At 40.7% G+C, this 27,834-nt stretch overlaps 1 protein-coding gene across 1 annotated transcript in view; it reads right to left on the bottom strand.

Moving 5' to 3' along the window:
• The window catches only part of nfkb1 (nuclear factor of kappa light polypeptide gene enhancer in B-cells 1), a 49,523-nt gene that overhangs the window by 2,642 nt on the left and 19,047 nt on the right, over positions 1–27,834 (bottom strand). Inside the window, exons 6-22 of the mRNA XM_067598217.1 lie at positions 19,672–19,823; positions 19,398–19,561; positions 19,147–19,305; positions 16,323–16,427; positions 11,778–11,869; positions 11,118–11,256; positions 10,679–10,831; positions 10,317–10,436; positions 8,663–8,824; positions 7,600–7,741; positions 6,678–6,792; positions 5,432–5,636; positions 4,983–5,152; positions 4,684–4,786; positions 3,757–3,884; positions 2,583–2,652; positions 1,281–1,444 (exon numbers count right to left, since the gene is read on the bottom strand). Coding sequence (XP_067454318.1) covers positions 1,281–1,444; positions 2,583–2,652; positions 3,757–3,884; positions 4,684–4,786; positions 4,983–5,152; positions 5,432–5,636; positions 6,678–6,792; positions 7,600–7,741; positions 8,663–8,824; positions 10,317–10,436; positions 10,679–10,831; positions 11,118–11,256; positions 11,778–11,869; positions 16,323–16,427; positions 19,147–19,305; positions 19,398–19,561; positions 19,672–19,823 — 2,343 coding nt within the window. The remainder of the gene's footprint in view (positions 1–1,280; positions 1,445–2,582; positions 2,653–3,756; positions 3,885–4,683; positions 4,787–4,982; positions 5,153–5,431; positions 5,637–6,677; positions 6,793–7,599; positions 7,742–8,662; positions 8,825–10,316; positions 10,437–10,678; positions 10,832–11,117; positions 11,257–11,777; positions 11,870–16,322; positions 16,428–19,146; positions 19,306–19,397; positions 19,562–19,671; positions 19,824–27,834) is intronic.

Raw genomic sequence — 27,834 nt, 5'->3', positions numbered from 1 at the left:
AGTTCTTGATGATGATGATGATGATGATGATGATGATGATGTAGACAGACACAAAACAACCTTTGTTTACTTCAGCTGATGATCATAAACAATAAACAGTTATTCTGTTTGTGTTAAACATCACTGCATCTCAACAAAAGTGAAAAAAGTCAACAGTAAATATTATTATAATTATTGTTGATGATAATAATTAGTAATAGTCTTTATATCATGACTTCATAGCCTGTATTGCTGAGGGATTGTGGGTAAATTCTCCAGTGAAGTCTGCAGAGACTCAGACTTCCCGGAACGCGTCCGTGAGGAGAAGTCTGAATGTTTGGATTCAGCAGAAGAAGGTCAAAGGTCACGGAGGTCCCAGCTGGAGGGTGATTTTAGGTCAAACTGATGCTGACGACGTTTCACAAACAGAAAAGTGAAGTTAACGTGCTGGAACTATTTCTTGCTGAGTAACAGCGTGTCCATCCGCCCAGAGAGCAGAAATCACTGCTGCTGATCAGGAAACAGTTCAACTGTCATGTTTATATGTGTGTTTGTGTCCAGATGAAATGAAGCCAGACGTGTATCTGCTAAACAAACAGCTCCTCCACTAGTTTCTACCTCTGAGCTGCTTATTAAACATGTAAGTTTTCAAAGTAAAAACGGCGAGTCAGGTTTTATAAACGTCAACACTGCGGCTGCCTTCCGCTTCTCTGGAGCTGCACATGCAGGAAGTGATGAGTAACAGCAGCTCGACCGCAGAAAAGGAACAAAGCAGAACAGAAAAAATGTCTTTAATGTGTCGCATCAGGCCGATACGCATCAATACCAAACCGATCGATCGATCAGTGTGTCTCTGATGGAAACATTGATTTCTAAACTAATGTCTTGACTCTCTCATTTTATTTTGTAGTTCTTTATCTGCTGTTTCCTCATCAGTCTCCTGCCTCTCATGTAAACTTCCCTTCAGGGATCAAAGGAGATTTATCTACATTTTATTTTTAATATTTTTATTTATATAAACTTTAAATCTACAGTTTGACAGTTGAGTCGTCTGTGAACATCTGTTGTCCTGCAGTTTAATGATGAAGGTGTTGCAACCCTGCAACCGACTGACAACCCTTTAGAAATCACCTAGCAACTACCCTGAAAACAAACAACCAAACAACCTGTTTCCCATAGCAACCACATGGCAACATGGTGCCAGTAGTCATCTCGCTGCTCGGACTCAGTAACAGAAGTCAGAGGCGTGATGACATCATCAGCACCTGTCAGTCATGTGACGTGTTGTCGTGTTTTCGTACCTCATAGCTGTCCAGCAGTGTTTTGGCGGGAGACGGACTCAGTCTGAAGGCCGTGTTGAGGATCCCGAGACCCAGACTGTGAGCCAGATTCTCCCAGCATCCTTCACTCTCCAGAGTGCGACACACGGCCTGCTTCACCTCCACGTTCAGACTCGCCAGGTCGCCTACACACGCACACACGCACACACACGCACACACACACACACACACACACACACACGCACATACACACACACACACACACACACACACACACACGCACATACACACACATACACGCACACACAAACATACAGAAAGTAAAAAAAATTAATTAAATTTGAATCTTCATGTGGTCAGTCCAGCGGTGGAAGAAATATTCAGTCATCTGAAAATACTTCATTACAAATTAAAAGTCCTGAATTCAAAACGTTACTGAAGTAAAAGTATCAGCAGCAAAATGTACTGAAAGTATAAAAAGAAAAGACCGGCTTCCTTTACTGTTAATATGGTATTTATATGATTATATTGTTTGTTTTTATCACTAACACATACATGTCAGAGCATCACTGAGGAGCTGGTTTCAGATACTTTCTGTAGATGAACAGCAACAGTTTGGAGACACTTTCTCACTCTAGTGATGGGAAGCTGTCCAAACTTTTTGTATCATGTTTTTATAATACTAATTCTTATTTTATACCACCACATCAGCTGGCCAGTCGGGGCAGCAGGTGATCAATAACTACTTCAGTTTGGAATCTTGTTTCCGATAGCAACAGCCAATCACACCTTGTTGCCACGTTAGATCCGTCGGTGCCAAATTTCGGTACCTTGAGAGCAGGTTGTGTTGTGAATTCTGATAAATATTGATAAGATTCCTTATGAGCCTGTCATAAAGCTTCGACTTTCATCTTTTCAGCATTTTACAAGATGTTTTATGACATAGAAAGGGGAATTTCCAGCAGTCGGCTAAAAACAAGGCTCACTGAGTCTGTTAAAGGTCTTTGTTTGACATCTATAGAAAAGTTTGGTGTCATCTTGAACCAGAAAGATGCAGATTAATTCCAGACCTGATATGTTATCATCCACTAAAGATAAACACCATAAAAATGAATAAATCCTGTTTTATTTTATGAACTTTGCCGCCATCTTGACTGTAAACAGCTGGCAGAGATCTGCACCGACCTGACTCAACTCTTCTAGTAACGGAGTAAATGTACTTAGTTACTTTCAACCACTGCATCGATCTAATGAGTTTTAATGTTTGTTATTTGAAATGAGCAGAGGTCAGAGGTCAGAGGTCACAGCTGTCTCAGGTCTCACCTTGAGGAGGGACGAAGGCTCTGTGGGGAGTTTTTGGTTCGTACTTTTTACCGTTCAGAAGCTCCAACACCTGGAAACACAAAATCATAAAGATTTCATATGTTTTTAGAAGTTTTCTACACCAGACACCTGGTTTGTCATCGTTAGTGGTATTTTATGTGTGTTTCTATATTTGAGGTTATTAGACTTCTGAATTGTTTAATACAACAGCTCTGCCATAAATTCTACTTTTATGAAGTTTATACATTTTCAGTTTTTGTTGACATTGTCAGAAAGGTGATAATTGTGCTTTATGTTTATTATGGAGGTGGTGGTGAGTGCTGGTGAACTGGAGTGAATTATATTGAAAAGTGTTCCTGATAAAGTGCTCAGTGAGTGTTTGTCTTTTATACTTATGGTACTTTGTGTACTTTAATGGTTTTATTAATATGATGTGTTAAATTTGTAATCCTTAATATTTCAGTCCTGGTTTATCTGTTTATAGTGCAGCCAAACAAACTCTGAATCACTGACAGTCAAACTATTATATAGAAACATAAATAGTATTAATTAAACAGGTTAAATGTTGTCATGTCTGTTCTATGAGATCACCAAAATTTTTTGTAATATTTTGTAAAGTCAATAAATTGAACTCAACTGTAAGCTGAACACTCTCCCTCCCCCACTCACATGAGGGAAGAAAGGAGAAAATATAATAGTACTAATAGTATAATAATACTTTCATCCATATATCAGGAACTAATAAGGTGCTATGTGGATTTTAATCCAATTAAAGGTACTATCTGGATTTAAACCCTGCAGAGGTTAGAAACACTTCATGCAGCATCGAGAATAAAAAATAAAAAGATTTATTGATGCACATTTTCCCCTGAAGACATGAATTAAAGTGTCCATGAAGAAGAACTGAAACATTTGTGTTTGGTTCTCTTCTGCAGGACAAAAGAATCAAATACAGGAAAACTATTTACTATTTATTTTACTGTGACTGTGAACCAGTTTACCTCCAATAGGAAAGTTTACAGTTCTGCTGGTTTAAATAAACCACGTAAACAAGAGAGATTACTGTAGTAAAATAACTTGAGTTATGATGAGGCTCGTTATTCAGACTGTTGTGTCTCAGACTTCACGTTAATTCTGAGCAGGTTTTTTTTAGGACTGAGGGACGGCAGCGAACCTGAGAGGTGGTGGCCATGTTGAGAGGAGTGGTTCCTGGGATGTAGCCTTCATCTTCATCCTCTTCATCGCAGCACTCCTCCTCACTGAAGTACAGCGGCTCATAGTTCTCCTTATGAGGGTCTGCGCCTGAAAACACACAGTTAGACGTGTAAACGTGCTGAGAAACGTCACTATTCACAGTTACAACAGTTATATTGCTGTTAATGTATGTTTAAGTTTCTTTTTTATTAAACTATTATTATTGTGTTTTTATTTTAATTGTCTTTTAACTTTTGTTGTTTTTAACTGCTGCTGTGGGTTTTTTTAAGCTTTCAACTGTATCACAATGTCTTTATTAAACAGATGGAGTCAGGTGGTAAATTAGTAAGTGGACCTTTAGTTAAGATTGTTTTAAAAATGTCACAAATTAACTTTCATGTTTATTTTCAAACCAGGAGTTCCTTAAAAAGCTGTAGATGATGCAAACATCAATGAGATATTTCAGTTTTTGATTTTTAATAAATTTGCAAAAATTTCTAAAAACACGTTTTCACTTCGTTCACACAATGAAAACAGCAGCTGTACTCTTCATATCACTGTCGTTATGGGTTACTGAGTGTAGATTGATGAGCAAAAATAGCGATTTTATCAATTTAAAACAGAATCTACAACACAATAAAAGTGCAGGGGTCTGAATACACTGTATCTCCATGACAATTCCATCTGTGCTGAAGACCATGTGATATGGTTGAAAGGTCCGGAAAAAATTAGACCTTAAGGTGAGATTGTTTTGTCAGAGATACGTGTTAATCTGAGCTTTAGAACTTTGGACCAACAGAGCCAGGCTAACAGTTTCCCTTTGCTTCCAGTCTTTATGCTAAGCTAAGCTAACTGCAGCTCTTTACTGAACACAGACATGATGTGATCATTAAACTACTGTGTGTACCTGCAGCCATCAGGAGAGCCGTTAGCTTGATGGAGCCCCGCCCTGCGGCGATGTGGAGGGGGGTGGAGCCATTAAAGGTGCAGCAGTCAACCTTGGCATTACCCTGACGACAGAAAACATCACACACACACACACACACACACACATTACTAGATTCAACTGGGAATAACCTGAATGTGAAACCGAAAGTGAACAAAAGTATCATAAATCATCATAACATTCGCATGATGATTTTCAAATCGACACAATGACTCATGAAGTTATACGCTCTGCTATGATTGATCAGGTCGGGTCTGTACCTCCAGCAGCAGGCAGCCGGCCAGCGACACGTTGTCGGCCTCGGTGGCGAGGTGGAGCGCGGTCCGCCCACAGCTGCGCTCCTGATCCTCCACGTTCGCCCCGCCCTCCAGCAGCTCCCTCAGAGAGGACAGCTGATTGGCCAGAACCGCCAAGTGGATCGCACACAGACCTGGTAACCATGGCAACAGACAGACAGGCAAACGGTCAAACATTGCATTTCAGAGTGTGTGTGTGTGTGTGTGTACTTGTATTTCTCATTTTGTGGGGACATAAATCCTCACAGTCACATGTGGGGACTCGCCTTCCGTTTAGGGACAAAATTCAAGTTTCCACAACGTAAATCATTCAATTTAGGGTGAAGACTTTGTTTAAAGTTAAAGTAGGTCTCCAGGAGATTAATGGAGGTCAATGTAACGTCCTCTGAAGTGATGGAAACGTGTGTGTGTACCTGCTGTGTTGGTGTGGTCCAGCAGTCCTCTCAGCTCTCTGTGTTGTAGTAAAAGCTTGACCATCCCTCCTCTTCCCTCCTGCTGGGCTGCCAGGTGGAGCGCCGTGTTACCATGACGATCTGTCAGAGTCGGGTCAGCGCCGGCCAACAGCAGCGCCTCCACCGCCTCCCTCTGTTGGGTGATTACAGCCAGGTGCAAAGGAGTCTGGGATACACAGAGGACGAGGTTACAGACCTTTCAGTTCTGCTTTCAGATGATGAAACACACACTGGACACATTTTAGCAGAGGAAGACTCTTTTTAACTGATTACAATTCATTTGAGTCCCCTGAAAATAAAAACAAATCAGCTCTGAGCAGATGAACAGGGCGTCACTGAGGCTGTTGACTTAAACCAGTTTATATTTATGTCACTTATCTGTGGATGCAAATCTGTATCAACATATAAACTCTGGTTATCTAACTGATCTAACCCTAGACGGATGCTTCCTTGCTTATTCATGAGCCTCGATCTTTGCTTCGTAACTACACGAGTTTGTAGCTGACTGAGCTGTAAATGGGAAGCTAACTCAGTCGCTTTCTTGCTACTCACTTCTTTAATCAGTTGCCCTTAATGCTCGCGGTTCCTTCCCTAACTTGCTTTATAAATAGGACGCTTCTTTTCTTTCAACGGTAACACGACTTCTGTGTCTGAGGGACAGACACTTCAGTTACTGCTGACTGGTAAAACAGAAAGCAGCGACCAAAAAATGTACTTTCATTCTGAATATCAGGTTACGATTTATAAAAATAAAAACCCCACTTTTTTCCTCCCTAACTAAGAAACATCTTTGCTTGTTGCTCGTCGTTCCTCCACCCTAAATAGGAAGCATCCTTTCCTCCTTGCTTCCTAAGTAGGAAATGTCTTCCTAAATATTCACTTACATGCATATTTCTTCCAAACTCCTAAACCCTAACTACAAAGCTTCCTTTACTGGTAAACTTTCTTGCTCACTGCTCCCTAACCAGGATGCTTCCTTCACTCCTTGTTCCCTCTCATCTAAAAAAGAAGGAAGTTTTTTCCTAGCATCACTTTATTGCTCATTGCTTCCAAACTAGGAAGTTTCCCCGTGTTGGAGATAGAAGGGAAACTTCCTAGTGATATTTAAGTATTATGAGCTGCATTTCCTCCTAAATCTGCTGAAACAAACAAACAACCACATCTGGAAAATGTGTGTTTTCCGCTCAGAGTTTCAGTGCTGGCGTACCTGGTACAGGTGGTTCCTCATGTTGAGCACCTCCTCTCCAGGCAGAGCAGAAACGACCTGAGTCAGACTCTTCAGCGCCTCCTGCTGGCTGTGGAGGACGGCCAGATGGAGCCCACTGGAGGAGGAAGGGAACAAAAAAGGAAAATAACAAAGAAATTCATTGAATCCTGAGACTTTAATTACTGAAAACAAAACAAATCTAAGCTGTAAAAATGTCAAATTATTGGTAAAACATGACGGACATAATGAATATTTTCTATACAATATGTACAGAATTCTCAATAAAGTTATCAGATGACATTTTTAGACAAGAAGACGTCATCACTCGTTCACTATGAGTAAAATAAAATATCAGATATTTCTACAGCTGTTACAGATGTTTCAGTCTTACACTAATAATTTCATTGTTAATTCAGCTGTTTCGGTGAGTAAAACCAAGTCAAACAAAGTTGTTTTACTACGCAGACGTACATGAGACTAGTGAAGACAGTTGGAACACATGATTGTAATCTATTTGTACAACAGAGACTTTATTCTTGCCATTTTGTTTGTTTTTATTATTCTTATTTGACTGTTTCATTGAGTTTGCCTGTTTTACTGTTTTTTCCCCAAAATCAGTAAAAAAAAAAAAGAAGAACTTAACAACTTAAACTCCTGCAGCCCATTAAAACTTTTACTATTTAAAATGTGTGTGTTTCTGTGTAAGTGTGAGTGTGTGACTACTTGTATTACTCATAATGTGGGGACATAAGTCCCCTCAGTGACATGTGGGGACTCGCTTCCCTTTTGGGGGCAAAAACCGAACCCCCATAACATGAATCATCCAATGTTCGAGTGAATACTTAGTTTAACGTTAAGATTAGGGTTAGGACATTAATGTAAGTCTGTGTGTGTGTGTGCGTGTGTGTGTGCGTGTACTGACGTGTCTCCGTCCTCGTCCTGTGCGGTCATCAGGGGGCGCTGTGGGGCGAGCAGGTACGCCGAGTCACCTGTAACTGAATACTGGAACAGAGCCTCCAACTGTCTGCTGGTCACCTGAACCAACCGCTCGTCCACATCACACACTGACACACACACACACACACACACACACACACACACACGTAACATCTTTATTTTTAAATCCTTTGGCAGACGTATGAAACTGACTTTGCAATAAACCTGAAAAATATAAGAACTGAAATGAATCGGACCTCAATCTCATCCAAACTATTTAATTACTCAAACGGTCAGTCACGCGTGAAAGTGTGTAACTGTAGAGGAAGAGCGGCAGGTCATATTTGGGAAAGTTTTTATAGAAATGACACATTTACACTCTCAGTCTGACCAAAATATGAACAAAAACGAAACAGCAGCACAGTTCTCAAAATTGGTATTAACATTAACATTCATTAACATTCATGGAGTGACTGTGACTAACAACGCTGACACTTTAATAACCGTCAGACGTGAAGAGTCCTGTAGCTTTAAATGGTTTTTGTTTTGTTTTTTAATCACTCAAATAATTAATTGTACTTTTTGGTTGAATTGCTAATAGATGTTTAATAAATGTCTTTATTTTAGGGTCACAAGCCACTGAATCAACTGATTAGTTGGTCGACCAAAACTGTATTAACAATAATTTGATTGTTTTCGTCATTTTGAAAGCAAAAATGACCAAAATTAACTATATTAATGTCAACAATGTGCAATAAACAAAAAAACACAAAAGCCAACTAAAAAACCTCAAGATATCTGTAACAATTAGGATATTATATATATATAAATATATATTAATACAGTTTGTTTCTTCTCGTCATGATCACAGTTGTTCATCTGCTGTGTTTTAAGTTTAAACTTCAGGATAACAGCAGATGGTGTTGGGGGGCGTCTGGTGGTCTCGGGGTCTAAGACTGTTGTCTGGTTCTAGTCCTGTATGTCTGTATGTCATATCTCTGCTGTCCGCTATCACTAGCAGCTGTATGTATGTATACATATATATGTACCTCTGTCTGGTTCTGGCTCCGCACCGACCCCTCCCTCCTCAGGATCCTCCCCCACCGCCAGGCCTCCTGGCTGGGCTGGATCTCGCAGCACGGTCCCCGACGCCGAGTCATTGTCTGGATCGCTGTCGTCACCGCTGTCGTCTGCTGCGTCGCCACGAGCGGCTTTAACACAACGTTGACGTAACGTTAATGCAACAATAATTAAACTTTATGATGTCGGTGTAAAGTTAATCTTTAATCTTATTGCAGGTGGACTGTAACATCTTTATTCGGTTTATTAAGTTTTAATTTAACTAGAAGTCCTTCATTTACTCGTTAAATAACTAGATGGCTCATTTGGTTTTTGAAGGTAGAAACTGAAACTGAGTTTCTTGCTTCCTGCTGTAAGTAAAGAACACAGTGACAATCTAACACCATCAGCTTTCCATGAAATATCTGAACAAACACTCAAATGTTCTGATGAAGAGATAACGAATCAAACAGCTTTTTAACTTTGTATTTTTTAAATTAACCAACTTTGCTTTAAAAGCCTGTTAAAGGAGGAAAGATCTATTTTAAAACATATATTTTATATTATATTACTGTACAGATTGCTACATATTTACATTCGTAGGGCTGAAATGATTAACTAGTCATTTATTGAGCAATAATGCAAAACATTCTCTGGTGTTAATTTCAACAATATGAGGATTTGATGCTTTTCAGCACCACACACACACACATACTGTACATACATATACATATTATACTAAAGATTATTTTCAATATCAATTAATATGCTGATTATTTGAAAATTGAAAAATGCAGATTATAATTTCCCAGAGTCAAAGGTGACGTCTTGATACATAATTTTTGGTCCTGAACCCAAATATATTCAGTTTGCTGTCATGTGTGACAAAGAAAAGCATTAAAGCATCACATAAAGAAGCTGGAATCAGAACATTTTGGACATTTTTGCTAAAAAAAAAAAAAAAAAAAAAAAAAAAAAGGTTTTATTTGATTAATTTTCTGTAGATCAACTAATAATTAATCGACTAATTGTTGCAGCTCTGAACTGAAGTTCTGGGTTTTATAGACTAAATGATTAATTGATAATGAAAATAATCGTTACCTGCACACATTGATATTTGTTTGTTTTTACTGGGATGAATGACAACGTCGTTCCTTCTGTGTGTTTTGTGATTGTCAAATGAAATTAACGATAATCTGCTTGTTAGATTATTTAATTTAATTTTCAGAATCATCTTCTGAGGATCATAAATGTGCTCAGATAATTTAATTTGCAGTTAAATTGAATTTGCAGTTCTGTCAGTTGTCAATATTTCATCAATCAAACTGTCGGTCTGTACTCGTAGAGGAGCAGTTGGTCGTATTTGGAAAGTTTTTATAGAAATGACACATTTACACCCACAGAACTAATAACTGTATGAACAGCAGGAAAATGCAACCAGCATCAACGTTTACTGATCAACTGACTGCGACTAACGAAGCCGACACTCTGATAACGGTTAGTGTCAGATCTGCTTTGTGTTTTGTTTTCTACATAAATCATCATCATCATCATCATCTTCTTCTTCGTCTCGTCTGTGTTCTTGTTCTCTGGAAAAATCTGATGGTGCGATAGAAAACAAGAGATTTCTGTTTGTTTTCTCACCATGTTTGATTCCACCTCCTCCCAGACCAGCTGAGTATCCAGTAGGGAAACCTCCTCCTCCTCCTCCTCCTCCTCCTGCACCTCCTCCGTAGTTATAGGTGGAGAATCCCTGGAAGTAACCTGGAGGACGAATCAAACACCAGCTTTAAATCACACTTAAGTCTCAATGATTTTCCAGGTTTTCCAGGTGTGTGTGTGTGTGTGTATATGTGTGTGTGTGTGTGTGTGTGTGTGTATGTGTGTGTGTGTGTGTGTGTGTGTGTGTGTGTGTGTGTGTGTGTGTGTGTGTGTGTGTATGTGTGTGTGTGTGTGTGTGTGTGTGTGTGTGTGTGTGTGTGTGTGTGTGAACCAGCTGACTTTACCTCCTCCTCCTCCTGCAGAGCCGGGGCCTCCTCCTGCAGCAGGACCTCCTCCTCCTCCTCGGTACAGACCCGCTCCTCCTCCTCCTCCGTGACCGCTGAAGTCCTGGAAGTTCGGCAACGTCTTCTGCCTCTTCCTCTGCACTTCCTCTTTGTCTGAACACACACACACATATGAGCAGGTGGACAGGTGAGCATCGTGTCAGTGTGTTCAGCAGTCAGAGCGACTTCCTGGTCGAACGCCGTATTCGACTGTACGCAACAGCTGCCGCCATGATTCTTGTCAGTGAGTGTTACAAACAGCTGTGTGGCGTTTTGGCTTCTGATGAGCCTTTAAATGCATTAATCTGTAGCTCCGACTCGACTTCCTGGAGCGTATTTCATTTCACAGAATCGCTACCCTACCTGTACCTGTGTGAGTGGGCGGAGCTAGCTGACCTACCTATGATCTGAGGGTGGTAGGTGAAGGGTTTGGGCTCGCTGGTCTCGTTGTCAGACTTCCTCTTCAGCTGCACGAACACGGACGTCGGCTTCTGCAGGTTCTGGTCTCGATACTTCGGAGTCTTGAAGACGATGGCGAACTGAGGGGCAGAGAACACATCGCCACGGTAACATGTTAACAGCAGAGAACACATCGCCACGGTAACATGTTAACAGCAGAGAACACATCGCCACGGTAACATGTTAACGAGTAATATGGATGACTGATAGGCCAGGTTTTATACTGTTGGAATTACTACTACTACTAGTATTACTACTACTAGTACTACTACAACATACTACAACTGGTACAACTATTGTAAATACTACTTGACTAGTACAGTTATTGATCCTGCTGATTTACTACTTATTCTAGAATGATTGATCATTATACTTCAACTACTAATAATACTTCTACTGTTTCTGCTACATGAAATACTACTACTAGTATTCTACTGTACTACTGCTGCTATTACACTGCAGTATTTCTACTAGCACTTCTAATACTTCAACTACAGCTACTGTCTTCTAGTACTACTACTAATAGTCCCGGTGCAGACGCTGTGTGAGTTAATAATTAAACTAGTACTACAGACTAGTACTACCTCGTCCTCTTACTGACCTGTCTGTGGACGTCTGTCGGGGAGAAATCTCCCAGCGCCTCCCAGGTCAGACCCGAGTCGTCTTCTTCAAAGAACCGAACCTGGATATCATCTGCAAACACACACACACACACACACACACACACACACACACACACACACACACACACACACACACACACACACACAGATCAGAGTCAACAGGCAGCGAACAGTCGGACCTGAGAGGAGGTTGAATTTAATATTTAGTACATTTATTTTCATGCTAAGAACACTAACCAAAAATATCCTGGTACACATTATTATCACAATAATCATCAAACCTTCCTGAAATTCTAATTGTGCTGAAATACAGTAAAATCACTTCACACCATCACTGGCTTTGCAGTTATTATAATCTTAACTTTTAAAACATAAACATTTACCACTGAGTCACACAGCTGAGTTTAGTTTACATTATTTCTAATTGACGTGTATGTGGGTGGATGTTTTTTTTGTCGGGGACTACAGATGCAAATTAGCTTCAAGCTAACTCTGGTGCATCTTTAATGTTTCAAACTGTCCCGTTGGTCCTCTCCACACCGACCCTGAAGCTTCTGGTGATGCTGGACAAGTCTCACTGAGTCCAGATCAGCTTCAAATTAAACCAAAACAAAGAAGAAGCCACCAGGTCTGCAGCAGGAAAAACACAACACTCATCACAGCCTGGATCTGTCTCTTTACATATTTACATATCAGAGGGGAATTCCCAGAAGCTGGACTTCCTCCAGGAGAGCAAAACTGCTCCGACCAGGAAAATCCGCTCGCTGAGTCGCCGTTCCACTTCGATGCATTCAGAAAATCTGCCTCAGTCTAAGAAAACAGACTTCCAAAAACATTCAAAAACAACATACCATCTAATGTTTCAGTCTTTTCATGTCCAGATGCTTATTAATCTTAAAATAACGTCAGTACAGAAGGTCAATTACTGGCGTCTGTTTTCAGTAATTACTGAAGTCTGACTGTCTGTCTTTGAGACACCAGAGAACAAACTGCAGCAATATTATTCCCTATTTTTAGATTTTTTCCTGTTTATGTGTGTAAATGTATGTAAACTTGGCTGCATCAGGATATTTCCAGCTCGTTCTGGGTTCTACTCGTGTTTGCAAACTCGCCTCAAACTGCCACTCGAGGGACGAATAAAGTATTTTGTATTAAACTGAACTGAAATGAAAACAATCTGCTCTAATCACCGGGTCGGGTTTCACAACTGTTAATCACATTTCCAGAAAATGTGAATTAAGCACTCAGGTTCTGTTAAAAAACACTCGATGTGATGTTTTTTATTCATTTCATTCGAGAGGTCAGATCATGTGTTCACACAGTGAAACCTGATAAAATGACTCGACTGAAGAAGAACAAACCTTCCAGGTGCTGAAATCTGATGATTAACTGAAAAATAAAACTGACTTCATTTACATGTCCTGCACTCGTGACATAATAGTGACATTCAGAGACTGAAAGAGAAAGAACGACTCAGAGGGAAAAGGATGAATCACATCTGGCACTGATTCTGGGTTTTATCAATCACTGAAGACTCAACATGAAAAATCTGTTTCTCATATTTTCCAGACAGATTATTTGCCGGCTGCTGTTTTAATTGTTATTGAGTGATTAATATTATGTAACACTGAGAAATGCTGAGTTTTTGGAGATTTCTCTTCACACAGGACTGGTTTTAAAACAACAACATTCCACAGAAACAGTCTGGAAACACGTTTACGACGGAGAAACGCTCCAGCGGGGGAAAGAATACAACTTTCTGCTGAGCAACTACAAAGATCACAGAGGTGCCGATGGCGAGACGACCAGAGAGGACAGAGAAAGGTCGCAGAGACGGCGGCGGGGCGAACGAAGGGGGGAAGAGAGGAATAAGACAAACTTTACACCAGAACCTGCTGTGAGTCCTGAGAGTCATGTATCAGAGTTTTTACAGAAACTATTTGTAGCTTCTCCTCAGTATCTGATAGGAGTCCTGAGTCTGGTGAGACAAGAAGGCAACACATCACACCAGAGACTATCTGTGACCAGATATATGTACATATATATATATGTATATATACATATATATATCAGCTGTAATGCTTCAGTCTCAGGCTGTTCTTCCTTCTGAGGGAGTTTGGGAACTTTGTGGTGAACTGTGTGACAGTTGTAACGTACAGCAGACGCTCTCATGCTCATTTTGGGGGATTTGAACCTTTGCAAACTTGAAATGTCTTCACTCGGGTTTGAACTAGGGATGCACCATATTGGATTTTTTTTGCCGATATCTGATATTGATATTGATACTGTATTAAGCAGTAAATGCTCTGGAAACACATACACAGCGAGAGTTAAACCACTGCTGTCTGACTCTGATCACAACACTGTTCAGCTCGTTCTCATCTACAGCTCAGTCCTTCAGGACTCTGGTCCAGAGTCCAGACTCTGGTCCAGTCTGGACTCTGAGGGGGGGTTACTGAGCACAGACCGGGACATCATCCATCAGTCAGAAGTCATCACAGCTTATATTAGCTTCTGTGTGACTCCTCATAAAGACAATAAAACAGTATCCAACAAAACAAAACTACTTTACTAAAGACGTTTCAGGAATAAGAACAAAGATGAACCAGGAACTCAACACAGATAAAAGACAATACAGGGAATCTATCGAAGAGGACTTCTGTGGAAATGATAATAATAAACTGACTCTATTACTAATACGACTCCCACCTGGAAACCGCATAATAATCAATGATAGTGTTCCAAGAACAGACATGGTGAGGTCACAGACTGTTTAAAAGAACAAAGAGCAACGAGGAGTCTTTCCTTCTGAAGACACATGTAGAGACTGTGACCTGTTGATTCACTGTATAGTCCCATCTCTCTGGAAATCATTACTCCTCTTCCCAAAAAGCCTGTTCCCCGGGAAAATAATGACTCCGGACCAGTAGCTACTGACCTCTATTGTAATGAAGTGTCTGGGAAAGATAAAGGGTGTGTAGCTGAAGTCAGACATGAATGGAAAGCAAGATTCTTATCAGTTTGCCTGAGAAGACAGTCACGGCACGGATGATGTAATATTAACCATAAAACACCCTGAAAACCTCAAAGCCTGATTTAAAACCCTGCAGCTTTATGACCAACAGCAGGTCTGAGAGAACCAGACAATAACTCAGACTTCTCCTGTTGTGTCTACAAGCCAGACATCTCGGTGTCGTCATGGACTCAGAGCTGAACTTCAACAGCCTCATTAAGACAAGTACAAAGTCAGCCTACTGTCACCTGAAGAATATGTCAAGAGTTAAAGGACTTATGTCTCAGCAGGATCTGGAAAAACTTGACTACTGTAACAGCGTCTTCACGGGTCCCTAAAACATCCATCAGACGCTGCAGCTCGAGTCACTAAGACCAAGAAAGTGGTTCATATCAGTCCAGTTCTCAGATCTTCACACTGGCTTCCTGTCTGTTGGTTTATAAAGCACTGAATGGTTTCTGATCTGCTGCTACATTATGAAGCATCCAGACCTCTCAGGTGGTCTGGATCAGGTCTGGATCAGGTCTGGATCCGGTCTGGATCAGGTCTGCTTTCTGTCCCCAAAGAGTCAAAACTAAACCTGGAGAAGCAGCGTTCAGTTTTTATGCTCCACATATCAGAAAACTGCAGGTCTGCTGCAACAACAGCTGAAGACTTTTCTGTTGAGGGTTAATATTTTACTTTGCACTGTGACGTTTATTCTCTTGTTTTATCTCTTGTCTTGTTCCCTTTTAGCTTCTTTTTATTTCCAAATTTAACACTGTTATATGTCTTTTTACTTGTGTTGCTTTTATATTCTGTTTTAATGCCTTTTATGCTCTTTGAATTACCTTGTTGTTGAAATCTGCTGTACAAATAAACCTGCCTTGCCTCACATTATCTACCAGTGACTGCACCAGTCATCCCAGTAGAGTTATTGTTAGGTTTTCTTTTACAGACACTGACATGTCTTTAGTTTGGAGGTTAAACGGTTTGTACGGTGGTCAGATGACATCATCTCATTTTAAACTCGTCCACTACTGACCAGGTATTAGCCTGGTTCATTCTGACAGATACTCGTCTTCATGTTGACTGTAACCTAACGAGGCTCCGCCAGAGACTCTACTTCCTGTGCAGACTCAGTGTGTTGATGTTATTTTATCGTGCTGTGATAGAGAGAATATCATGTTACAGAATCTCAGTTTGGTTTGTAACAATCACAAATAAACAGACAGCAGTGACACTGATGCAGCAACTTTCCCTCCAAACGCTCTCTGAGAAGACTTTAGTTAACCAGACTGCCTGCTGCCATCACGTAGACGCTGCAGGTTCTGATTAAATACAGGAAAAGATGTCTGAAGAGTGATAAAAATCTCCTGAACTCAGGACATAAGGAGACACGTATTTGATGCACTTTACGTCTGTGCACTATAACTGTGTCTTCTCACTATGATCTTGAATCTTGAACTGTTTTCTGTTTGTACCATGCGGTTCTGAAATCCACTTTTTTATGAGAGGTGGACTTTCTCACCTTTCTGGACTTTGTCACAGAGCAGGTAGACTTCCTCTCCTCCGGTCACGCAGCCGGCGGTCCGATCCATCCTCACGATCTTCAGGTTGGAGGCGTTCGGAGCCTCTGAGGGAAGAAAACAGACGCTGGATCAGAGAACAAGAGCCGATATATATATATATGTGTCTCTCTACATGACCACAGACGTGTTCATGCTGCAGGTTATATGAATCTACAACGAGGAGACGCTGGTAAACTTGTCTTATTGTAGCAGGTGGACAGATGTGTGTTAGTCTGACTACTCGTCTTATTAAAACACAGTATTAGTAGTCTTCAGGGCTGACAGGTAACTCTTCATTATAAAAGAATAATAGTGATAATTACACCAACAGATCATAACGATTAGATGATTCATCAGTTAGTTGCCAACTATTAATCTTGGATCAACATTTTTCACCAGTTTCTGACATCAGACAGATTTTTCTCTCACTATGTAAAGTCATAATAATAATAATAATATATAATCATGAATAACTGGAGTGTTTCAAACGTTTCAGACTGCAGATGAATGAAACATGAGCGCCAGTAGAGAAATACTTTATGTCAGTAAAAATGAATCCAACATCCTTCATTTAGCCTTTATTTGATTAGATGTTTAGAATGAAGTTAATAATTGTTGTCTTCTTTCTGTCTCTACAGTATTAATACTGCAGGTCACCTGTTCTGTCAGATATTAATAACGTTTATGACGGATATTGTTTGAGAGGTTTGAGATGGTATGACTCAAAAGACATTTGAATGCATCACCTTGGGGGTTTTTGGGGAAACAGTGATCAACATTTTTCACCTCGTTCTGATATTTTTTTGACCAAACAACCAATCAATTAATAGAGAATAATCAGCAGATGCAGCTCTAATAATGATTCCTGCAGGTTGGCTTTAATTACTTGCTGCCATGACAACAGATTCATTTTAAAACAGCTTCATGTCATCAGTCAGATAAACTTGTGCATTTTACACATAAAACACAGAAGTTTGTGTCTGAATCATCACAAAAATCTTCTGTTGCTTAAGTGAAAGTGTAGAAATTTAAAAAAAAAAAAACGATCCTTGAAGCGCTGAACTCGAGAGCTGGTTTCAGTCCGCTGAGAGGAAGCTGCAGCGTACGGAAACCAAACCAGCAGGAAGAGGGAAATGAAACCAGGCAGCAACCTGACACAACTTCTTCTCAATAATCGACAGAAACGCTGCAGAAGGGCGTGAACGCAGAAAAAAAACACACACCGAGCACAGAGAATATTCTCCTCCAAGATACCGACAGCTTACATACCATCTGAGATCCATCTACAGTAAACCAGTAAACCAGTAAACCAGTAAACAAACCTGCTGCAACTCTTCTCATTATCAATTCATTGTTTGCTCTAAACTGTCAGAAAACTGTGAGAAACGTTGATCAGTGAATCTTCAGATGTTTTGTCTGATATTCAGTTGGTTTTTTTTGGTCACAAATGAAAAAAGAAAAGCGGAAAATCTTCACATTTAAGAAGCTGGAAACTCTGAATATTTGACATTTTTACTGGAAAAAAAAAAACCTACTCAAAATTAACTCATCGATTTGTTGATTCCGCTCTGAAGTTTCCCCTCTTCAACATGTTAATTAGCTCGTTACTGTGCTAAAATTAGCTAATTACTGCCAAACATATAAAGTACAGATGAGTTTTTCAGGTATTTGATCATAAAGTAAAATATTAACAGATGAGAGGAACAGAAATTATATATATTATATATTTATGAATCATTTAATCCACAGAGTCGAGCTGCTGGCAGAGACTCATCACTACATTCATTTATTAACATCAACATCATGTACTTCCCACCTGTATATAATAATAATAATTCATAGTAATATAATTCATCCATTAACCTGGACTCAGTGGATGCATTAACCAACTAAAAATAAGGTCAAAGGTCATTTTGTGGATGTTTTTGCAGCTTTGCATTTGCATTTTAAACACCATATAAAGTGAAATTTAATATTGTTCTCATGGTCATAACGGTGAAACCAGCAGGGACAAAAAGGTCTCTGATTATCTGTGAAGAACATTAATTTATTGACATTTATATCACATTTTGTCACTACTTCCCAGCTGTTTATAGCAATAACTCATAGTAATACAATCAATCAATTAACCTGGACTCAGATTAAATTAACGGATGGATTAATAATTACAAAATAACTCAAAGTTTGTCTCTAAACTGTCGTCTTGTCCTCGGAGCGGAGGAGCTTCCTGTCGCTGCAGCAGTGAGTGTTTGCTGCAGATCTGACGCTGCCGACTGAAACTCCACAAAGAAGGATGAAACAGCTTCCTGCAGCTCAGTCTCACTGTAGCTTATAGACGTAGAACATAATGTTCCCGTCTGCAGCAGGAAGGAGATCATATGCAAGAGCTTCGGACAGGAAGTTTCACACCTTTTTTTTTTGAGGCTAGAAAACAAACGTAATGATGAGCTGCAGCGCGTCACAACGGCGTGAAAAAAGAGAAATGTTTCGGTTGGGCTTTTTTTTTTCCATCCGTGACTCTGATCAGAAAGTTATTCAGATCTCTGTCTCTGCTCTGAGCCTCTCTAGTGACACTAAACAGAAAATGAAATTGAACTTTCACCCACTCACGTGTGATTTCATGAGCTAAAACTCCTCAAATATAATGTCTCAGAGTGGCACAAGTTGAAAATATGAAGCGTGTTTTATTCAGAGAGTAGCAGCAGCAGGAGGAAGAGGAGGAGCTGCATCAGTATCCTCCGGTTGTCATGGAGACAGATTGTATAGATGTGTGTTTGGACTCACTGCTGTCGTAGATCGGCTCCGACACGACGGGCTCCAGTCGTCTGGAGAAACCTCCGTCACTGTCGGGGAGGAACGCCGTGAACATGAGTCGAACCACGCTGAGGTCCATCTCTTTAGCCTGCAGGGACGCCGCGCTGCTGATCACGCCGCGCTGGTGGTCTGCAGGGGGGGGATGAAGATTTAAATTTGATGAAGACTGAGAGACACACAGGAGCGTTTATCTACAGACAAACACGGCATGTAGGACTGACCCGTGAGGTCTCGGGGGACTCGGACCTCCCCCTGCTGGGCGTCGATCTCGGGGTGGATGGAGACGCCGCAGTTGTATCCCATCCTCAGGGCCTCGATCATCCTCTCCTCCAGAGTCTTCGCCACGTTCTTCTTCGTCACATGGAGGATCCCCAGGTTGGGAAAACTGACGGGCACAAAACAAACACCTGTGAGTCTGCTGGTCCTACTGTATTTATACTGTGTGTGTGTGTGTGTGTGTGTGTGTGTGTGTGTGTGTGTGTGTGTGGTGCAGACCTGATGCTGGAGTCTTTGGGCTGCAGGTCGGCGATGCAGATTCCCTTGTCGCACTGTTTTCCCACCAGACTGTGAGCGTGCAGCTGAGGGTGGGGCGTCAGCGCCGTCACCAGCTGAACCACCACCCGGGCCGGACCCTGGTAATTACAGACCTGCAACACACGAACACCACGATGAATATTAACACTACTTAATACGTCTGGATGAGGATGAGCTCACTACCTTCATGAGACGTCTTCAGACGGATCTGACAGGAAACATGACGCTCGTTTAGCCTCAAATACTGACTGTTCATTGGAGGAGAGCACCTGTCAATCATTCACTTTGAATGATGCACATGATGTAAAAATGAATTAAAACTTGTTTTTTTTTTAGTTACCGCCCACTAATGACACATCTGACTCAAACACACGCTGGCTGACGCTACAGTAGAGACGTGCCGTTACACCACAGTGAAACATTCAACAGTATCAATACCGCCAACCGTTTCCATCACCGTCATTACCGTGATTATCGTCGTTTCCAAGGGAAACCATGAACACAGAGCAGCTCTCCTGCCTTTATTAGCAGTTAGCCGCAAGGAAGGAAGCAGCTTTCTACTCTGTTCAGTGACACAAAGAGCTGATTTTGACCTGCGTCAACATCACAGGTGTTCTTCTTCTCTGGTGAGCTCCAGCTCTGCCTGTTGGGTGTAACAGTAAAAGCTACAGGCTGTCAGGGGAAACACACAGTCACCACTGCAGACATCACCCTGCCAGACAGATTTACGCCTGCTTTGATAACCCCCATCTGATGACACAACCATCCTAGGACTTATCAAGGGAAACAATGAATCACGCTACAGGCAGCTGGTGGATGAGACACTCGACTACGGGGAGGAAGACGGTCTTGTTGTTGTCCTCGACACTGACAAGACCAAGAAGCTAATCCTGGATTTCCGTCTGCAACCTCTGTGGATTAAAGGTAGTCACCAACAAACCTGAGCTGGACAGTAAACAAGACGGCACAGTTACATCAGCTGAGCCGTCAGCCTCTCAGCCACGCCTACATCATCATCATCATCATCATAGCAACCACACAGCTCCCCTCCATGACACTCTGTTCACCCACTGCTGCAGGAACAAACTTGGAGGGGGGGGGGGGGGGGGGGGGGGGGGGGGCAGTCCCAGAGACCCACATCATCCTGCTGGAGCTTCTGTTCACACCAGCTGAGACACCAGAGACCACAGAGCATCAGACAGGAAACGCTTCTACAACAGTTTTTTCCCAAAAGCTGTCAGACTACTTACAAAAGACATCAAAGATGGTGTGAAATATGCCCCCCCCCACCACCCCAACACCCCCACCCAACCACAAACACACACACAAACACACACTTTACACACTCTAAACTTTTTACTATGTACATCTTTTATTATCTGTTAATTGTGTGTATCTTTTCTGTTTATTATTACTGGACACACGGCAGATAAAGTCTATTACGGTCTGTATGTGTTAATAAATTTGTTAACACATAAGAGACGCTGTGCAACATACAGACTGTTCAGTCTATAAAATCATTTCACTATATTTTAGCACTAAAAGTAGAATTTGAGGAAACTTTGATGATTATTGCAATAATAACTTTAACTGTGATATTTTTACCTACAATAATCATAGTGTGGAAAGTAACTAAGTACATTTTAAATGATCTAATGATGTCATATATAATAAAATACTGCAATACTTGAACTACATCAAGCTCATAATACTTATGTACTTTTACTGTAGGAGGGTTTTTCATGCAGGACTTTTACTTGTAATGGAGTATTTTTTACATTGCAGTACTTTTACTGCAGTAAAGCACTGTTGAAACAGTCGGAGTTGTTCAGATAAGACGAGGTCATGAAGAGTCGACCCCGAGCGTCTCGGCTCTGTGATGGTTGGTGTCGGTTTAACGGAGGCCAGCGGTGACTCATCTCTGCCTGCATGGAGAAAGTGTCTCTGAACCGCGGCAGAGAAACACTGAGGGACACAAAAACCCCATGAAGAGCTACATGTAGTCAAGTCTGCCTCTGTGAGGTCGGACTGACTCATCTGTGGAGCTCAGAATGAGCTCAGAAACCTCAATCTGTCCAGTCGAACCTCTTCACTTCATCTAATAGTTCAAGCAGTTAATTTAGTCTTTTCACACCAGACCTCCTTCCCCTTATTTACATCTTAAACCTTTACATGATCTATATTTATCGATGTGGTCTAATCATTGATGCTCAGATAAACATGAGAAGCTGCTACCTGAATGTTGTCTATTGAACTTTTATTTTCAGAAAAGAGTGAGGAGAGATGAGAAGGTTTGATAGAGACTCGTTAGTGTCAGAGCTTAATGAATCTGGCTATTTTTCTGACTATCAGAACCTCCAGTGTCACATTCACACCATGTAGCTGGACGGGAAGATCATCCTGTTGGAGTCGTGTTTGAACTGAAATGTTCTAACTTCCAAAACATGCAAATACAAAAACATGACACATCTGTATTTTTTTAGGCCTTCATGTGCAAAACAGTTGATCAAGAATAATAATAAAACACCTGCATCACACGTGCAAAGGCTTCATTATGATGCACATTTTAACAAAATAAAAGCGACACACGGACCTGCTGTTTCAATTTAATAAAAAGTAATGATCACAGACAGCAGAACCTGAAGTGACTTCCACGGTTTCACATCTCGTAGTCAGAGATAACATCTCGTTAACAGACACAAACCGAGAGCTCACATCAGTGTGTGTGTGTGGAGTCTTTATTCTGTCTGATGCCCTCGTAGATGTGATCAGCTGACCATCCTGAGTCACAACAGTCCCGTAAACTACGGCGGCTCCACAGACCGAAACTGTTCACGTCACCGTTTACGTGACCATCGTGACCCTGAGCAGCTAATATAGCAGCTAGCAGCTAGCATCTAACCTACTGTTTAACTAAAGATGAGCTTTTTGTGCACATTGTAATAAAACAGATTTGAGTCATCACACTGCTCTAACTGAACCATTGACAACATGTTTACTGATTAAAGATCAATCTCTGGATTTCAAAAATTGATTATGGATCATTCAAATAAGAATGATGAACTAATCAACTACATATAACTGTCTTTTTCTGTTTTTTTTACCACCCGTTTTCCTTTACTTTTTATGTCTTTATTTTATGTGTAAAAATATGAAAACCAGTAAAAAATTAAAACTGCAAGCAGCGTTGGTCGGGATCTCGCTCTCTGGCCCGTCGGGAGTTTGATTGACATGTGTACTGTCAGGTGTGTAGAGACAATAAGTAACTGCAGCTGGACACAGAAAAATACTCATATATTTGAAAGGAGAGTGTGAGCGAACTCACACCTTTTTGAACATTTACTGCTTCCACATAGTTTTAGATACAAACTTCATTTGAACTTTAAATGAGTCACGAGACTTTGACCTACAAATCTTGAATTTACATGTTTTTTCTATCTTTTATTGTTTTTGAGATATTAGAGTGTGAGTTTTAAAGTCTTTTCTTGCTCCTCCTGTGATTTTATAATGAGTGTGTATTGCGGAATGTTTCACAGCACTGAGGGAGTGACATCACCAGGAGCAGTTGGAGAGGAGGATTTTAGAGTACGCTTCTGGTGAAATCTCCTCATAAATCCCATGACTTTGGCCAAATCCTACATTAAAAATCATATGTTTTACTTGGAAATTTCGTGGCGAATCCATTGATACAGGTTTGAAAGTGGTCAGACTTATAGTTTAGACGTCAGAAGTCTCTGTTTGACACAAAGTTCATGCCCATAGATTGTCTCCCCATTGTTTTACATTGTAAGGGGTAATGTGGCACTGAAACTTTCAGGGCTTATAAAATCCAAACCGTTCGAGTTATTACAAAGTTTTTAACAACTTTTTTTCAGCACAGTGTCATAAGTCATCTATTTAAGTTTGAAGCCGATACCATTAACGCCCTCAGAGGAGATAGCATTTGTTCAGAATTGGGGCAAAGTCTTATTTTGAAAGGCTAATTGTGGACTTCCTGTTGGATTTAGGTCAGGGGTGTCAGCGTATGATTTGTTGGTCTTGATGAGACGAATAATTGAGTTTTGGTTTGATCTCTCTACGACATTCCTACGGGCTGTGGCAGCCATTTTAGTTACATAGGTGGCGCTAGAGAGCACATTTTGGCACTTTAGGGGTTAATTTTTACATTTTATCAAATTTTTCACCAGACCTGATGTGCGTGCCAAATTTGGTGAGTTTTTGAGCATGTTTAGGGGGTCAAATTTAGGGTTTAAGTGGCATAATAATAAAGAAACATACAAACAAACAAACAAACAGGGTCCTCGCCCTGTAAAACAGTAGTCCTCGGTCCCTAATAACACTAACAAGCAGTTGTCAGAGTGATGAATGAATGAATAGTGACTGTTCTGTGATGATCTGTCTGTTTATAATATGACTAATTTTCTCCTGATAATTCACATTTTCTCTACGTGTAAAGGCTTCCATTCAGACACATTTAGCTTCATAAATACAGATGATCAAACACACAGAAAAATCTGATTACAGATCAGTTCAGTGAGGCTCAGAGTTTCCTCATCAGATTCAACAGTTCGTGTCCTGAACTATAAAACATCAGCTGGAACAATGGAAACTTGCAGAAACAGAAAATGAATGAGGAAGGAGACATAGAAACAGTTTAACTGCTTCCAAACTACTTTTATATCATTTAATATTCCTTAAAGAGGCAGTTTGAAGATTAAATGTGAAAGACGCTTCTTTTCTGTTTATTTATTTAACATTTTTATCTTTTTTTATGATCTTTTTTGGTCTGTGAGATGAATCAAGATGTTATCTCATCATTTGCATCGTTACTGTGCTGTTTTACATAAAGGAAATCAGACTTTGAAAAATACTGTGCTGCTGTTTCTGTGTGTGTGTTACAAATCATCATGTCACTGTGGGTATTTTGCCTGCAGGGACGTTGCAACGGCCGCAGTAAATAAACACAAGCCCACTTCCTCCTCCCGGTTCTGTCAGCCAATCAAGTCGCTCTGACGGGAAAAAAAAACCCAGTTCCTAGAAACACAGCGAGTGTTTGGCGTCTGACGGTTTCCTGACTCACTCGCACACGCTAAATATTTGTAGTATCTGACACTCCCAGCAGGTTGAAGGAGCCGGGTGGAGTCTGCAGCGGAAGGTGTCGGTGTTTGTCAGTGAGCTACTGTTGATCAATCGATCAGTCTGATTGATCCTGATGCAGTAAAACTGCTGCATCAGCAGGAATCTCAGAGCTGATCACATGTCAGTGAGGTGAGAACTGACTGCTGGAGCATCAGATGCAGACATGTGGGGCAGCGAAGGCCGGAAGGTCGTCTGTTTGATCCCCAGACCAGCAGGATGGTTCTGCAGCGCTTGTCCCAGACCATTAACCCCAGCTGGTCAGACTGGTTGTACTGGGCAGCTTCCGAGTGTTAATGTGATCACGTTTCCTCTCACTGAAACGTCCCTGAATAATTGATTATTTCTTTTCTATTCCGACAATCTTGTTTTTGTTTTTCAGTTCTTATTGTCGACTGTTTTATACGTCAAGTTATTTCAATTTTCAGATTTTTATATTTGTTTTGCTTTTTCTTGTTTTATTGATCGATTTGATTTTAGATTGTTGTTGTGGTTGTTAACTGTGCATTCATATCCTGTTCATACACACACATAGTTTATTTATCTTTACATTTAAATATAAATGAGCCACAATTTGCATCAAACTCCCTCTTAGTTAAATCTGAACACAAACATGATACACATCATTCATGTCACGTCCTACCGGGACTTTATCTGTGGTTTCTGGACTCTTTGTGTATTTTGTTCTCTTGAGTTTTCAGTGTTTATGTCATTTATGTTGCCTGGTTTTGGTTTTTCTCTGTTTCCCTCGTGTGTTTATGTGCACCTCCTCTCACTCTTGTGTTTGGTCACCTCATGTGTTTCACCTGTGTCTAGTCTGCAATCACACCGTGTGTATTTATCGTCCAGTTTTCAGTTTGGTCTTGTTTTTTTCTGTGTTTATGGTCTTTGTTCCTGGTCCCAGTGTCTCCTGGCACTTTTGACTTCATTCATTAAATATTCAGCATCGTGTCCAACCTGCCTGCCGTCTCTGCATTTGGGTCCACCTGCTCCACTCACCCACCTTCATGACAGTTTTAGATCCAGTGTGACTTACACTACCTGCAGATATCATTATAATATATATATATATATATATATATATATATATATAAATGCACTTAGAAACATGTTGAAGTTGTCTCCAGTAATCAGTGATAGTTAACGGAGACTAAATGTAAACACATACATCTACAGCTCACTCACTGCATCCACAGCAACGTTATACTTTCTGTTTACATCCCCCAGAGCATCATGGGAACTGTAGTTCCAACACTAAGAGCATAATTATCCCCCAAATCAAAGTGAGACAGGAACAAAGAGTAATACCAGGTGAGACCAGATGCATTGATATGAGCGGAGGAGGTGGGTTGAAGTTGTCTCAGTTTGACTTTTCAACTTCTCCTGACCTGATTTCAGACTCACCATCACCCTCAACATGTCAGCGATCTGCAGCCGTACTGATGTGTGTGAATGTGAAGTAGTACAAAGGGTTTTAATATGTGAACGTGGGCCGAGGTCGGCGTTAACGCAGATGTTACACCTCTGGATGTCGAGCTTTCATCTCAACACCTTTCCTGTTTGTGACGCAACCTCACTTCCTTGTAATTACACGTGGGTGTTGTGGAGAGGAAATTCCCAACAGACATGAAACACAGCGTGTGTGTGTGTGTTTATGCGTATGTGTGTGTGTGTGTGTGTGTGTGTGTGTGTGTGTGTGTGTGTGTGTGTGTGTGTGTGTGAGAGACAGCTACTATAAACCTGAACAGGTCCAGACCAGCAGAAGTCTCTTCAAGAAGCTTCTTTAACCCAAAACTCTCTTCTGCTGTGACTTTGTTTTATTTGGAGTTTGGATCCAGATCTGCTTCAAAACCATCAGAATCAAGAGCCAGGAGGTCATGAGAATTATTCCCTCTCGCAGTGTTGAGAAATTCTTTTTAATAATCTTTTGACCTTCAGTAGAAACTGATCACATGTTCTTTGGTTCAACATGTTACTGAAATCTGTTCCTGCTGACTGACAACATAAACTTCTATTTTTAAAATCAGCACAAGCAGCCAGCAATAAAAGGGTCAGAGAGGTCAAAGGTCATAGAGTACTGTTAATAACACATAATGAAACATCCACACAGAGAGGCAGAAATGAAATGAAACCTGTTTTATCTGATATTTACTGACAGATTCAGGTTTTTAGCAGCTAAACACAACTTTATGTTTTATCTTTAACTTTCTTTGAACAGATTTAACAGGACGACAAACTGAACTCTTCTCTGGCCGCTGGGTTCAGCTCACATCTGGCCAGGTGTTCAGGAAGTCTTCTAGTATATAAACCACATAACAAACCTAAACTATGTTTATCATACAGGCTGCACATATTACCTACTTAACAAGCCACCTGACTGTTAAAACACACCTGATACTCCAAAGGTCTCGATACAAACATAAACTTGTGTTCAGACATCAGCTGCCTGGCCGGCTGCCTCGTTTCTATTGGCCGTGCGGGTATTCATCACAACACGCAGTTAGACATTAAGTTTAACTAGGTTGAAACTATTTCCTTAATGTCTGGCTGTTGGTGTGTAGTTTAGTTTAAGTTTGTATTGTTTGTGTTGTGAAACTGGTCTCTGGATGCAGACATGAAGGAGAGGCAGTGGAGGTCGTTAAATCGAATTCATTATCCGGGTCGGTGCACGTATTAAATATTATCTCTCCCTGCATGTGCATCAACCCTGACAGAGTCTCTGAGGGAGGATGACGCCATCCTCCTCCGCTGCACCGGATCAGCGAACACGAGGGAGTCGACAGTTTAACGCAGGACATCAGTGTGAAACCCGGCACGGATGTTGCGGTTCTCACTTTGCAGTTTGACATAATTACAAGTCATATTAATTCTACAATTCATACTCATATTTACCGAGAGTTTACGTTTTCAGTTTCACACTGACTCATCTCTTTATTGTTTATTTTTTATTTATATTTGAAATCTGCTAACAGATTTATATGAAAATTG

This window comes from Thunnus thynnus, chromosome 9, assembly GCF_963924715.1.
Source record: "Thunnus thynnus chromosome 9, fThuThy2.1, whole genome shotgun sequence".
Classification (NCBI taxonomy): domain Eukaryota; kingdom Metazoa; phylum Chordata; class Actinopteri; order Scombriformes; family Scombridae; genus Thunnus; species Thunnus thynnus.
Note: the sequence above shows the minus strand (reverse complement) of the source record. Positions and strands in the feature narration are given on the sequence as shown.